Source organism: Siniperca chuatsi, linkage group LG2, assembly GCF_020085105.1.
Source record: "Siniperca chuatsi isolate FFG_IHB_CAS linkage group LG2, ASM2008510v1, whole genome shotgun sequence".
Classification (NCBI taxonomy): domain Eukaryota; kingdom Metazoa; phylum Chordata; class Actinopteri; order Centrarchiformes; family Sinipercidae; genus Siniperca; species Siniperca chuatsi.
This window is the reverse complement of record NC_058043.1, coordinates 12,801,709-12,816,443: the sequence shown is the minus strand read 5'-3', so window position 1 is coordinate 12,816,443 and position 14,735 is coordinate 12,801,709. Positions and strand designations below refer to the sequence as shown.

Sequence of the window (14,735 nt, the reverse complement as noted above, 5' to 3'; positions counted from 1 at the left end):
GCACTACAGCTCCACCCATTCAGTAATCTTATTGGTTCCAAGTAAAACCATATTGCGCGAGTGTAGCCAATCTTAAACCACCAAACCCACAGAGCGAAAGCTATTTTTCATCCACTAAAGAGCCAGGAGGCTGTATCATCATGGGCTGCACCGGGCAACTTAGTACCCATGTATGACTGATAATTTGTGTAACTGCACGGCTGAGTTCTTCTCTGTGCTTCCGTTACCTAAATTATGTGAAGTTATCAGTTTTTTTTATTCTTCCCACGAGAAAAGGCGCAACTCCTGCTCACTCTGCAGTTCACTCCAAAAATACAACTGAGCTATCATCACGTCGCTGCGAGGTGAGTGATGTTGTGTCTCTGCACAGTGCAAAGATGAGATTTCTGCTGAATTGTTTAGTCAGACAACTTATTTTCTATTGTGAAGTATTACATCATTGCAGGAAATGTTGCTGTTGTTATTTTAATCTACTGTGCTATCAGTGCAACTATACAAACTGAACCATAAAACGTTGTGATTTGGATTTTTTAAAATTCATTAGATGAATACACTGAAATATAATGTTGATTTTTTTTAAATAAATACTTTTGAAGTTGTTAGATCACATTATTATTTCACCTGCCCCCATCTGACCGCTGGTTTAAAAAATCTCTTATTCTCACTCAGACTAATCACTCATTCAGTGTTATGACAGAAGAAACTCTTATCTGTATAAATAAGATTGTCTTTCATGTCATGGCTTTAATGATCTTTTTACGTAATTATCACCATTCTGTATGTTTATGGAAGTTGTTTATGCTTTATTTTGAAAAATACATTTTGGACTGATTCGTTTTAAAGCCAATTTAATCCTCGATTCAGTGGAAAAAAATATAATACATTTATCATAATGCTCCCATCTACTGTAAAGTTTGTGCAAAAAAAGTTGTAGACCAATGCTGCAACTCTAAGTAACATAGGTCTCCCGTCCACAAAAGGTCATGTATTTTGCAGTTACTAAAATAAGAAGCCTACTTTTTCCAAAACAACTTATTTTTCCACATCATGATGTCAAACCACATGTAGTCTATACTGTCATAACCGCTCAAACTCAACTGGGGCACTGCAGGAGAACCACAAAGGGCCAACTTATATAGATCCTGTCCATATGTGTGTGTGTGTGTATATATATATATATATATATATATATATATATATACACACACACTTTTTGACATCTAATGCACTTTCTTTTAATTTTTTCTTTTAACGTATGTATATGTAGTCCTTCAGACGATGATACATTCTCACATATTTCATCACTATATTGGTGCTGACTCCCATGACCGCATTTTTGATCATCTCCATTTCCTTGTCATTAAATATCACAGTGATTAAGAATTGCTCTTCTCAACATTTTACATATGACAGACCTCTTTTCATACAGAAATATTTGCATGCTACTGCGTGCAAGCTTTAGCCCTTACATGCTTCACAGAAAGTGCATGGATGGGTTAACCACAGGGTGTGATGGAAACAGTTTGACTAGCGCATTGCCTTTTTGTTGTTTCATAATCTTTCTTACGTCCATGCAAAGCAGGAGATTTGCTCCCCTGTTCGCCAGCCTGTGACGACACAGGCTTGAAAGATTATTCTCCACTTGCAACTTTGCTGATTAAAAGTGTCCTGCACCATGTGCAGTATTAGCAGGAGGGTTACAAGTTTGCTGTAATTGCTAGTGTGGTTCGCAGACTGTGGTGGATGCAGTGTCAAAGACAGATTGAGAGACTGAAGCTTTTTACATCGTGGGATGTTACTAGTCAGATTATTCTGCTGCTTTGGGATATTTGAGCATGTCTGTGGTCTATCTCTATTTTTTCTCAGTGTGAGATGTCAAGCAAAATGATACAGCAGCAGATCACAAAGTGCAGTAAAAACATCATCTGGCATATCTGCTTTGTACTGTACAGACCAGGTGACAGCCACAACACACTCTGCATGCAGTTATATGGAGCCGAGTCCTTCAAAATAGTCCTAAACCTGCTCATCTGACAGATGCACATTTGTTTTTTTGGTATGTGCAGGTTTGTCTCTTCAGATTGCATTGGTCTGTTGATGGTACTTTAGTTATGATTAACTTGTCATCATTTTAAACTTTTTATCAATGAAATCTGGTCTTACTAGTGTTTCTCAACCTTTTCTACTCTGTGATCCCATTTCTATGTCACAAAAACATTCTCATGACCCAAAGATCTGTGATGCGACATACTTTAAAGAGCAAGGGGGAGCCTCAAACACATTATGGTATATTTAAAACACTTTGTACACTTTTATTTATATCAAAAATATTAGTACGTACACAGTTTATTTGTAACATCTAGCTGAAACTAATGCAGTCTAATACAACAGCTCTGCAATAAATCCTACCTTCATGGAGTTTACAATGTTCTGTTTTTGTAGAAACTGTTTTAGAGAGGTGGTGATTTAACTTTGTGGTCATTTTGGAGGCTGCAGTTTTTAGTGCTGTTGAATTGTACTGGGTTCTACTGAGAGATCTTTTGTCCACTCTGTTTATATCCCTGAGGGTAAACTAAACTGAATGTACAGCCTGAGGACCACAAAGGTTGCGAAACCTTTAACTCGTTCATCATTACAACCAAATCTTGTACGATAATGTCTAGAAAGTGTGTTTTCCACAAAGACGTTTGGCTCAGTATGTTATCACTAACTAGTAGGTAAACAATAGTAATGCAATCAGATGATGTACAGTATACATATATAGTACAGTATACATGTGGCTTGACTCTAACACTGTATACTCAATGTATATTGTATTGTCTGTGAAAGCAGCTTCCCATGTATAGTAGCTCTACCTCATCTGTGCTTTGTTTTAATCCAGTTTAATCCTGCGTTTACTTTTAGTATCCATGCAATCATTTGTGCTTTCACTAGCTTGTATTATCCATAGGTACGGCACCAGAAATTGAGATGGTGATAAATATTATTGTTAAACGGCTGAAACACTATTCACATTGGATAACTGGCCACGCTGTTTCATACACTGTCACATAATTTAAAATGAAACAAAGTTTGCATTAGAGCTGAAACAATTAGTCGATTGTATGATTAGTGATCGATAGAAACATAAACGGCAACTATTTTGATAATCAATTAATCATTTCATTCAATGATTCATTCATGATTCATTTTTCAAGGATAGTGAAAAATGCTACACATTATTTGGTTTTAACTTCTCAAATGGGAGGATTTGCTTCTTTCATTTATCATATATCATTGTAACCTAGATATCTTTGCGTTTTGGACTTGTAGTTGAACAAAACAAGACATTTGAAGACGCCACTTTTGGCTTTCTGAAATTGTGATGGACATTTCTTTATGTTTTTACTGTTTTCAGACATTTCAGACTAAACGATTAGTCCAATAATTAAGAAAATAATCGTTAGTTGCAGCCCTAGTCTGCATACACATATCCAGTGAATGGGAGGAAGAAATGGAAGGAATGTTGTTCTTAAAGAAACAATTGCAACAAATACTTCAATTAATAGACCTGTAGGCATCATGGGTAAACACTCTTCTAATGTCTGACACATCCTAAACCCTTATTGTTATTTGTGTAATGTTTCTTTATTGAACAAATAACCCCTTTAACCCTGTGAAGGTATCAAAGCTGTGTCTGGCTCTTCTCTGTACTTTTTGCCTTGGGAGGTTGAGCTGCTCTTCCTTGTGCCCCAACAGAATCGTGCTCACTTCAGCTGCACAGGGCTGAAAGTGGGTCTTTGACTTGCCTGATAGCTTTTGACAGCTCACTCTCATCCCCGGTGGATCAATGGAGCTCAGCGCTCTTCATTAGAAACATCAATCTACCGCACATTCCCACAGGCTCAGCAACAATCCGTGAGCCCAGTCAAATGGAGGTTTATTTTGTTATTCTCTAAAGATCATTCTCGACTACTGTGAGACATTTTATTTTCTTCAATTGAGGAATATAATGGGAATATGGTGAAAGAGGAATACCTTGTTTGTTTGTCATTAATTGATACTTAACAATGTTGGTCAAACATCACCTTCCATGTGAATAAAACTTTGTGTTTATTATTGTTTATTTTGGTTTAAATCACATAGAATAACAAATAATGTAAACACTTATTAATTTTAACATTTATTCTGTTTGACTGCTGCAGACAAAAAATCAATGCACTGCTAAATCTATATCTTGGCAACTTTAGCCCTATATTCAGTCTTGAAATAGTCTTTAACAAGGAAATAAATCAATGTGGTTGGACAACTCTACAGTGCTACAGTACAGTTTCACTTCTTTTGAATAGTACAGAAGGACAATTTAGGTCAGTTGACAGAAAAATTATTGCCCAAAAATTTGATAATCGGTGAATCTTTTAAGTCATTTTTCAAGCAAATGCCAAAGATTCACCTGTTCCAACTTCTCAAATTAGCAGATTTACTGCTTTTCTGTGTTTTTATATCATTGTAAATTGAATATATTTGTGTTTAAGACCGTTATTCGGACATAACAAGCAATTTGGGTTCTGGGAAATCATGATATGATAATGTTTCACTATTTTCTGACATTTTTTTAGACTAAACGATGAATCAGGTTATTTGAAAAAATAGTTGACAGATCAATTGATAACAGAAAAAACTGTAAAAAATGTTGTTATCCTGTGCTGTAATATTAATAAGTTAATGAAGAAACATATGATTTATATCTCAGTATTATTTCAAAAGTAAAATCATAAGGTGACAGATATTTTATGTTGTATATAAAAGCTGCTTATTGAAATAAGAAGCATTTTTCATAAGCTGATTTCTTGTGTTGAAATAAGCTTATTATGATTTAACTAGAAGTATACTAGCAGTGCATTTTTCACCATCCATTTGTTTTCTATTAAATGCACAAGCTAATTAAAAATGTGATGTTTGAATTAATTCTTTCAAGAGTTTAAAATGCCCCCTGAGCAATCCTCCACTACTTTGCCTAACTGGCAAACACTGGTCTGTCTGGTTGTTGTTTATATTCAAATGGAGGAAATAAAAATTTGAATATTATACAAGTGAACTCTCTGAAGAAGTTTGCTATGTGTCGATGCAGGCTGCAGCGTTCATTGTAAACACAAGCATTGCGTCAGAAAATGCGTGAAATGATGGCATCACACGTGTGAAATGTTGTTTATGTGCAACAAGAAACAAATAACGCATACTAGAGACACTGGAGATGGTAGTTGGTCACAGAGGTTGTTGTCATGATGATAGTAGAGAGCGTGAGCCAATGGCTGCTTTACTGTCGTCATCTGCTTTTTGATTGGCTCTCTTACAATTTACACAGCTAATCACTGAAAGAATCCCGCTCACCTGTTTAGTCACATATATATACATACACACACACATACACACTCAGACATGCATTCACACACACACATTCACACAGGCAGCCAGTCGTCACACTGGGAAACGCAGTGTGTGTCTCAGTGTCTCTCTCTGGTCTAATCATCAATAATGCATGGCTTTGGGAGGATGAAAGGCTGTTTTGGCTTGAGGCATGTGTCTCATATGGAGAGAGAGACATCAGCACTAGTAGTTTTAACTGTACATTCATAGACAAAGTGAATGCTCCCTCACATGGCTGTCCTCAGTAGAACATGCACACCAAGCTGAGAGTGGACTGATTACAGGCTTAATGTTTAAATTAATGAATATCAGGAATAGTGACTTCTTTCTGTATTTACAGTAGTGGTTATGGAGTTTTTTTCTTGTCTGGATTGAGGATCTAAGGATAGAGTGTGTTGTATGTTGTACATGCTGTAAAGCCTTCTGAGACAAAGATTTGATTTTGGTCTATATAGAAAAATTTGACTTGACTTGTCTTTTGGTGAAGCTGCATTCACACCAAAGTTGTTGATTGCTATTTTCTAAAAGTAAGTATTAAATGTCAAAGGTCTTGAGTCGTCAAAGTTAAGATTTCACTTTGTGATCATTTAATCTGTTTCAGGTGTAGTTTAGGTTAAGTCTTGTAACACGAGGTTCATTCCAAGATATACTGCTGTGTTACAACTCCTTTTACTCATAATGTATGATGTGGATACATGATGCAATACTTCACCTCACACAGCCTTACCTGACTTCAAGTTGGGACTCAGGCAGCCAGCTGGGCAGACAAACCATTGGTTGCTCGTTTGCATGAGTAACAATAGAGATCATGCACAGGCAGCATGGCTCATGTGTAAAGTACTAATAGCAGCTGTTTGACTGACACAGATATTAAATCAGCAGTCCTGTTAACGTTAAGTGTCACACTTTCTACTTATTTTTGTGGTTATTAAAGTTACTGAACAGTATGTATCATGTTCTTGTTTTCCTGTGAACCCTTTGGTTATAGACATTCACATGTAAATACAGTGCAATCTACGTGCGTAAGTGTGTGTGTTTGCTATGTGTATACGGATGTGGAAGTGCACGCAAAAACCCTTTGAAGTTCCTCATTCACTCTAGACTCCTTTTCCCCATGTCTCATCTCTCTTTGAAGACCATGTAGCCATGATTATTAAAGCCGCCCTCTTTCGACTTCAAACGTATGGAATGAATATGGATACGATATGACACCAAACTTTCCACCAACACCGTTCACTCCACTCCTGTACTGCCATGTGGTGAAGATTGATAGCCCCTGCTATCTTAAATAATCTCTGTGGGAGCTGAACTTGTCATTCAGTGGTCTCTCTTTCAGTTGAGGCATGAGCTATTTGAAGTAGTTATGACACTGCTTATCCAGAATGATATGGAGCTACAGGAGAACATCGCAACTTCTTCTCATTTTGTTCATAAAGCCTATAGTACTGTCCTTTTCTGGCATCATCTTAGGTGCTCTGTAAATGCTTTCTAAACATGATCGGCTTGTTTCATCCTCTCAACCATATACAGTGGTGTGAAATAGTGTTTGCCCCTTTCCTGATTTCTTATTTTTTTTGCATGTTTGTCACACTTAAATGTTTCAGATCATCAAACAAATTTAAATATTATTCAAAGATAACACAAGTAAACACAAAATGCAGTTTTTAAATGAAGGTTCTTATTATTAAGGGAAGACAAAATCCAAACCTACATGGCCCTGTGTGAAATAGTGATTGCCCCCTAAACCTAATAACTGGTTGGGCCACCCTTAGCAGCAACAACTGCAATCAAGCATTTGCGATAACTTGCAATGAGTCTTTTACAGCGCTTTACAGCGAGGAATTTTGGCCCACTCATCTTTGAAGAATTGCATCTTACAGAATTCAGCCACATTGGAGGGTTTTCAAGCATGAACTGCCTTTTTAAGGTCATGTCACAGCATCTCAGTAGGATTCAGGTCAGGACTTTGACTAGGCCACTCTAAAGTCTTCATTTTGTTCTTCTTCAGCCATTCAGAGGTGGACTTGCTGGTGTGTCATTGTCCTGCTGCAGAACCCAAGTTCGCTTCAGATTGAGGTCATGAACAGATGGCCGGACATTTCATGGTTCCATTTATCACAGCAAGTCTTCCAGGTCCTGAAGCAGCAAAACAGCACCAGACCATCACCCTATCACCGCCATATTTTACTGTTGGTATGATGTTCTTTTTCTGAAATGCGGTTTTACTTTTACGCCAGATGTAATGGGACACACACCTTCCAAAAAGTTCAACTTTTGTCTCTTCAGTCCACAGAGTATTTTCCCAAAAGTCTTGGGGAGCATCAAGATGTTTTCTGGCAAAAATTAGATTTATGTTTTATGCCTTTATGTTCTTTTTGCTCAGCAGTGGTTTTTGTCTTGGAACTCTGCCATGCAGGCCATTTTCTTTTTCTTTCTTATGGTGGAGTCATGAACACTGACCTTAACTGAGGCAAGTGAGGCCTGCAGTTCTTTGGATGTTGTTGTGGGGTCTTTTGTGACCTCTTGGATGAGTCGTCGCTGCGCTCTTGGGGTAATTTTGGTCGGCCGGCCACTCCTGGGAAGGTTCACCACTGTTCCGTGTTTTCGCCATTTGTGGATAATGGCTCTCACTGTGGTTCGCTGGAGTCCCAAAGCTTTAGAAATGGCTTTATAACGTTTTCCAGACTGATAGATCTTAATTATTTTCTTTCTCATTTGTTCCTGAATTTCTTTGGATCTCGGCATGATGTCTAGCTTTTGAAGATCTTTTGGTCTACTTCACGTTGTCAGGCAGGTCCTATTTAAGTGATTTCTTGATTGAGAACAGGTGTGGCAGTAATCAGGCCTTGGTGTGGCTAGAGAAGTTGAACTCAGGTGTGATAAATCACAGTTAAGTTATGTTTTAACAGGTGGGGCAATCCCTTTTTCACACAGGGCCATGTAGGTTTGGATTGTGTTTTCCCTTAATAATAACAACCTTCATTTAAAAACTGCATTTTGTGTTTACTTGTGTTATCTTTGACTAATATTTAAATTTGTTTGATGATTTGAAACATTTAAGTGTGACAAACATGCAAAAAAAATAAGAAATCAAGAAGGGGGCAAACACTTTCACACCACTGTAATATATTCCATGGTAATTTGCATTCATCATCTTTCTCTCACCCTCTCCAGCCTCAGGGTGTTTTCAAGGGTGACATGATAACAATAGCTTCAGGTGGTTTTGCATGCATGCCTTAGCCCATAAACTACATATTGTTCATACTTTGCACTGCTTTTTCAAAAAAGCATACCATATGTTTTTGTACCTCCCTTAGACCTCAGTGTGTCCTTGAACACACCAGCAAAGAAAGTTGCTTGCAACTGTGGTACCATGTTATGATAATACTATTTTGACCAAAAGATTAAAGAGTAAAGTCCCCCCCACTAAAAAATGTGTTTTGCTTATTGTTACTTCACTTGGATGTTTGACCTTCACTGTGCAGAATGATGTATGTGCAGAGTTTGACACTAGAAGGCTGTTTTCAACATTTATCTGCTGAAGGAGGAAAGATTCTCTGTGCTCACCTTAAATCTGAGTTTAACACGTCTACTTAGATGAGCAAAATTTTGTGACAAGTGTGATGTGGAAACTTGAAACCTCTGGCACACAGACACTGAAAATTGACTTTTCAGTAAAGTAGGAGACAACTTGTATACAGTGGCTAACCTTTTGAAATGAACAATATTTTGATATTTGTAGATTCTGTAGTTTTCAATGATGGAGAAGGAATAGATGTAATTTTAAGAATTTTTAACTAGGCAATCAAACTGACTTTGTGTCAGACACAAATTATTATTCAAAGCAGAGTATTTATACATATATGAAACATCTGGAGGCGATTCATAAGCTTTAAAGAAACTAAATGTTCAATGTGATGGATTATCATTCTCAAGCAAGCTTCAGCTGGATTTCTGTACCATTGTGACAACAGTTGAAATCCATGACGGCCTGGAAGTTGGGAAGTAAATCTAAAAATGGATGTATGCTTTGGAAAATGGTTGACTAAAACATGCGCAACCACCAGGAGGGCGTAAAATCCTTAAAGAATTTAATCCAATGGCCTCTCAGGATTGTTGATTTGACTGACAATGTAAAATGCTGGTGGTGTAGCATCACATCCTTTGCACTGATGATTCTATCTGGTATGTGAAACATTTTATATTAAAACTTAGCCAGGTATCTCCCCTTAAAAGTAATTAGACATCCATCAAATCCTGAGATGATTTGGATGAACATAATGTCCTCTGCTCCACTGCTATGATCCATTTGGTGGATGTACTTAACTGTGTGGTGGATCTCCGATGTCCAGTGACACTGTTGACCAGTTGGCTCTTTGTATGGATCAATAACTCAATCAATAAACTGGGCAGCTGGTTGCGTTTGTTTGGTGAGCGCACAGGTCCTCTCTCGCTCTGTTTCTCTCTCTCGCCATGTTACTTTTTCTCAAGTTCAAATATGGTTTAGTTGCATGAATGGGTAATAGCCAGCTGACGCTCTTGCTGTCCCTTCCTCTGTTTTTTATCCCTCTGGCTAAATGAGGGAAGGTAGGGTCAGCAGGGGTTGAATGGAGGCAGGATCATTTTGCTGCATAGGATTAACTGTGTGTATGTGTGTGTGTGTGTGTGTGTGTGTACATGAGAGAAAGAGAGAGAGAGATTGTGTGTGATTTTCTGCAGGAGGTAGCTGCTAGTTGGTGTCAATTTTAGTGGTTTTCTGCCCCACGTTTTTCATAACCCCTCTGTGTTTGCTCTCTTCATTTTGAGCCAGAGGGAAGTTGTTTAAAAACATTTTAATAATCTTTTCATGTAGATTTTTTGGTTTTTAAGGTTTATCGGTGGGGTTGCACGCATGGATCTGACTGCAGAGTGAGCTGGTGACCTTGTTGACATAGAAACGCTCACTTCAGGACCATGGTGAGTCTCTCTCTCTCTCCCTCCTTCTCTCTCTCTCTCTCTCGCATGCATGCACAAATTGTATACTCTCCATTTCTTCGCCTCAGTCTGACTTGCATGCACACACAGTCTGAGCTGGAGTGAAAGCACTCGAGCAAAGGCAGCCAGACGAATAACACTCCCGAGTTTTTCTCCTCTCTCTTTTTGAAAGTTTGCTCTCGTTTTTTTCCCATCCCTATTTTTCATTATTCCTTCCCTCTGTGTTTTCTCCTTCATCTCTCAATTTCTGTTGTTGATACCACAACATAAGCCCTGTGCCCTCAGCCCCTGGCACAAACTATCATTGCCTCTCAACAGCCGTGACAGGGTGCCTGTGTCTCTGACACCATATGGCCCTCTCTGTATGTTTGTGTGTATGATGCCAGTGCCCTCTCCACTGCCATCTGACCTGCAAATAGAAACATGGTCTGGCCTCATTTTCCCATAGTAGATCCTAATTTGTTATGATCACTATCTGTTCTTTTAAATTTTCAGCCACTGTTTAAATTCAAGTTTACTCTTTATAGTAAAATAATGCAATTTTAATTAGATCCTGTGAATTTGAATTTTGTTTTGTATATACTTAAAATAGCATTTTAGATTTCTAGTGTGAATCAATCACAAGCCCTGGAATTAAAATCTTGAGTGATGTGGTGAGAAAGGCCAACCCCATTCCTGACTTATCCTCTCTCCCCTTAGCAAGCAGTCTGAGCTGTTGCCCTTTGGGAGCATTGCAGATTTGCACATGAGAACACAAAGCCTCCTGTGCCAGCGTAGGACATTTGTACCTGTGCTGATGATTGAATTGATGAACAGCAACTGCATCTAACTTCAGTCATTAACTCAACACGTTAGGTTAGATAAAGCCCCACAGTAGCTGGGTATCATTCATTTTCTGCATTTATTCTTTTTTTCTTTTTAACAGCCAGTTGTTTTGAGCAGTGAAGAGAGACAGGAAAAGGCAAACAGGTGTGCAGCAGTTTTAGAAGAGCTCTTCCTGTCTGTGCAGGGTGACAAACCCATGATAAGAATCACGGACAGGTTGTATGAATAGGCTCTGCTGTATGTTTTGACATTTCTTTAAATCCAGGGTATGTATGTAATTCTTCCCTGCCCATCTAGATACTAAATTACACATTACTGAAGCCTTGGAGCAGGATTGTTAAGCCAAAAACAACTACTACTCTCTGCTCCAAGGCTCAGCTTGGCAGTAATTAATGCTACTCACAGAGCTGCACAGTAGTCAAATGGGGCAACAGGGAAACTCAGCATTACTTACTGTATTTAAGTGCTGGTGAATGCAGCACAACAGACTCTATTGGCTTTCAACATTCACAGGCTGTAACCAAACTGCCTGAGATGTTTCATGTCAGAAAAGCAATTGGCAAGATAGAGAGGATATGACCCAAACTGTGGTTGAACACTTGATGTGTCTATTCGGTTTCCTGTTTGCTTACTCGCCTTGTACCTCTGACTTTTGCCTCTGTCTGTGCGTGAAGACAGCGAGTAGGGACATTTCCAAAAATGAAGAGGAGGCTTGCTGCACACCAGAACACTCAACTGTGGACCAACTTACAACTTCTTGACATTTATTTAAAACATTTTTGATAGTGTAAGAGCCAGCAATGCATTTCGCGTATGTGTCATCAGGCTCACTTTTCAAATCAATTAACAACTTGCATGTGTGACATAGGTGCCTTAAAGCAAGACTATATAACTTTTGAAACACATTCTGCTTCTTACAAATGAAAAGTTTAATTCACAACACTTGACACTCACATAGGTTTTGCTGCTACAGCATTACTTGGTCAGGTATGACCAGTAGCTTATGGTGGCTAATGTAAGCTAATAGATTTTGCTGCATACCTGACATTACTCCACTTGTGTAATATGAGTGAAGAGACCTCAGCAGATGTCAGTCTAGTCCCCTTGTATTTCCATTTTCCTAATGTCGAATGGTATTTATTCTGATTCATAACATTTTGATGAAGTGCCTTGGAAATGCTCCTCTGTGCCTTGCAGAGCTTCCTGACAGTGTTAGCTAGCTAGCCAGGCAGGCAGTTTTGCCCATATGCTGGTAAAGAGGGATTTTACTGTAATTCTCTGTAGTGGTGGGGGTCACAGATTCATTCCTGTGCTCTAATAACAGTGGGATTATCAAGGTTCAGCCAGCTAACCCTGCCCTCTCTTCCATCGCCTTCACTTGGCTCACAGCTCCATCAAGCTTCATCCATGCCTCCACGTCTCATTTTCTCTAATTTCTTACTTTTATTTTATCTAGTCCTGGTCATCTGCTCTTTTTGCACTCTTATCCAGCTACAGTTTCTCACTCCCCTCTGCCCCCCTGTATCCCAGCCCCTCTACATCTTCACTAATAACAGGCAGGTCTCTATTAATTTTCTGGGATCTCTCATGTTTGCTGCCTCTCCTCAGACTGAGATGGGTTGGGCCTGACTGTGACTAAAGCACTGTTGCTAGGTGCCTAGGGATGTTCCCCTTTCTGCTTGTGTGTATATGTGTGTATGTGTGTGAGTGTGCATGTGTGGGTGGGTGGGTTGGTGCATGTACTGTGTGAAGCTGTATTGCTATGTGTCTGGCAGAAAGTTAGATGTTCTCTTATGTAAGGTCTTGGCTGGGTAGAGCAGGGGTTTAGCTTGGGGATGCTGGCTCAGGTGGATAGACGGAGACATATGCTATTTTGGGTTTACTGCGCTCCTTACATCCTCGAAACGCATGAGTTATTCACTCACACGTGTCTCGTAGTTCTACCAGGATGAAAGGACAATAGAAAAGTGGTGTGCTGTGGTGGTGTGCAAATATCTGCAGTGACATTTCATGCTCGCTCAGCCATGTCTGTCAAGTATATTCAAATTGGAAGTGGAAAAAAATGTTAATTTTTTTTAATAGCAGTCAGTTACTTCAGTTAATAGCTGAAACAATGAATCACTTAATCGATTAGTCGATCTGCAGAAAATGAATCGCCAATTATTTTGATAATCCATTCATTGTTATTCAAGTTATATATCAAGCAAAAATACCAAAGTCACTCACTCCAGTATCTTAAATTTGAGAATTTGGTGCTTTTCTATATTTGTAGTTTTAATTCATAGAATAAATGATGAATCAATTGATATAAAATAATTGAGAGGTTAATCAATAATGAAAATAATTGTTGTAGCCCTACTTCCTTCACGTTTTTTAGTCTCATTAAAATATTTATACACTCTCAACATATAAATATCTCAATGTCTTTTGCTTTTTGCTCTTAGAACCTGGTGCAAACGAAGCTCACACCTTGTACAAAGAATGGGCAAGGAAACAAGACAGATTAAAGATATCAGTCATTATATAATTAAAGCACAGTTTTTGTTTGTTATTTGCAAATAGGGTTGCAACTAAGGGTTATTTTCATTATTGATTAAACTGAAAATTAATATGTATTGATCATTGAGCATTAGAGGTGCAGGTAGGTGGATTTGGTTACCTTTGGACAGAGCCAGGCAAGCTGTTTCCCACTGTTTCCAGTCTTTGTGCTAAACTAAGCTAACCGGCTGCTACCGGAAAATTTGAGTGGTATCAATTTTCCCATTTAACTCAAATGTGAATAAGCTTTTAATCGCTTGGTTTATAATGCCAGAAAATAGTGAAAAATGTCCTTCACAATTTCCACAAGACTAAGGTGATGTCTTCAGATGTCTTGTTTTGTCTGACCAACAGTCCAAAACCCAAAGTTATTTAGTTTACAATCATGTGAAACAGAGAAAACAGAAAATACTCAATTTTGAGAAACTTTTTGAGAAAGTTTCTAATGTTGTCAAACATCTGTGTCTATGATTTTCCCCAGATTAACCCAGACTTCCATTTTTAGCACTGAAAGGATTCATGTTCTCTCTGTTCGAACCTATTCTCTGACAATAATCTCTCTCTGCTGTCCATTTTTTCTCTGTTTCAGAGCATGGCACTGGCTTGGCTCCAGTCTCACCTGACCTGTGCTAACCCAACCAGTATCACCACTATCAACAGTCAGCACGCTTCCAGCAAAGCTTGCTGAACAGGACTGTGTGGAGAGCCATGCTGTCAGGGACTTGGCGGCGTTCTGTGGGGCACCAGCATCCGGCTACAGCACCTGTGGTGACCTCTAAGGGGTTGACAGTGTGTGGGGTTCCCAGCGGCACAGTGGTCCTCGAGGCCCAGTATGACTACAATTACCGTGGTGCTGATGGACGGCAGGTCTGCATTAGGGAGGGTGAACGGTTTATTCTCCTGAAAAAGACCAACACAGACTGGTGGCAGGTGAGAAAACCGTTCATCTTGTGTTGGTGGAACCGAAGATTTTAGAAAAACATGGACATAGC

At 38.8% G+C, this 14,735-nt stretch overlaps 1 protein-coding gene across 6 annotated transcripts in view; it reads left to right on the top strand.

Annotated features, from left to right (window-relative positions):
• The first annotated feature begins 72 nt into the window (after positions 1-72).
• Positions 73-14,735, top strand: part of arhgap9 (Rho GTPase activating protein 9) — a 47,132-nt gene continuing 32,469 nt past the window's right edge. For 2 of the 6 annotated variants that reach the window (XM_044216808.1, XM_044216784.1), the window contains exons 1-3: positions 75-344; positions 10,276-10,362; positions 14,333-14,673. In XM_044216808.1, coding sequence (XP_044072743.1) covers positions 14,452-14,673 — 222 coding nt within the window. In that variant the 5' untranslated portion in view covers positions 75-344; positions 10,276-10,362; positions 14,333-14,451. Of the gene's footprint in view, positions 345-7,502; positions 7,600-10,275; positions 10,363-14,332; positions 14,674-14,735 lie in introns of those variants that run through there. The other 4 variants (XM_044216816.1, XM_044216823.1, XM_044216799.1 and 1 more) reach the window with 4 other exon arrangements.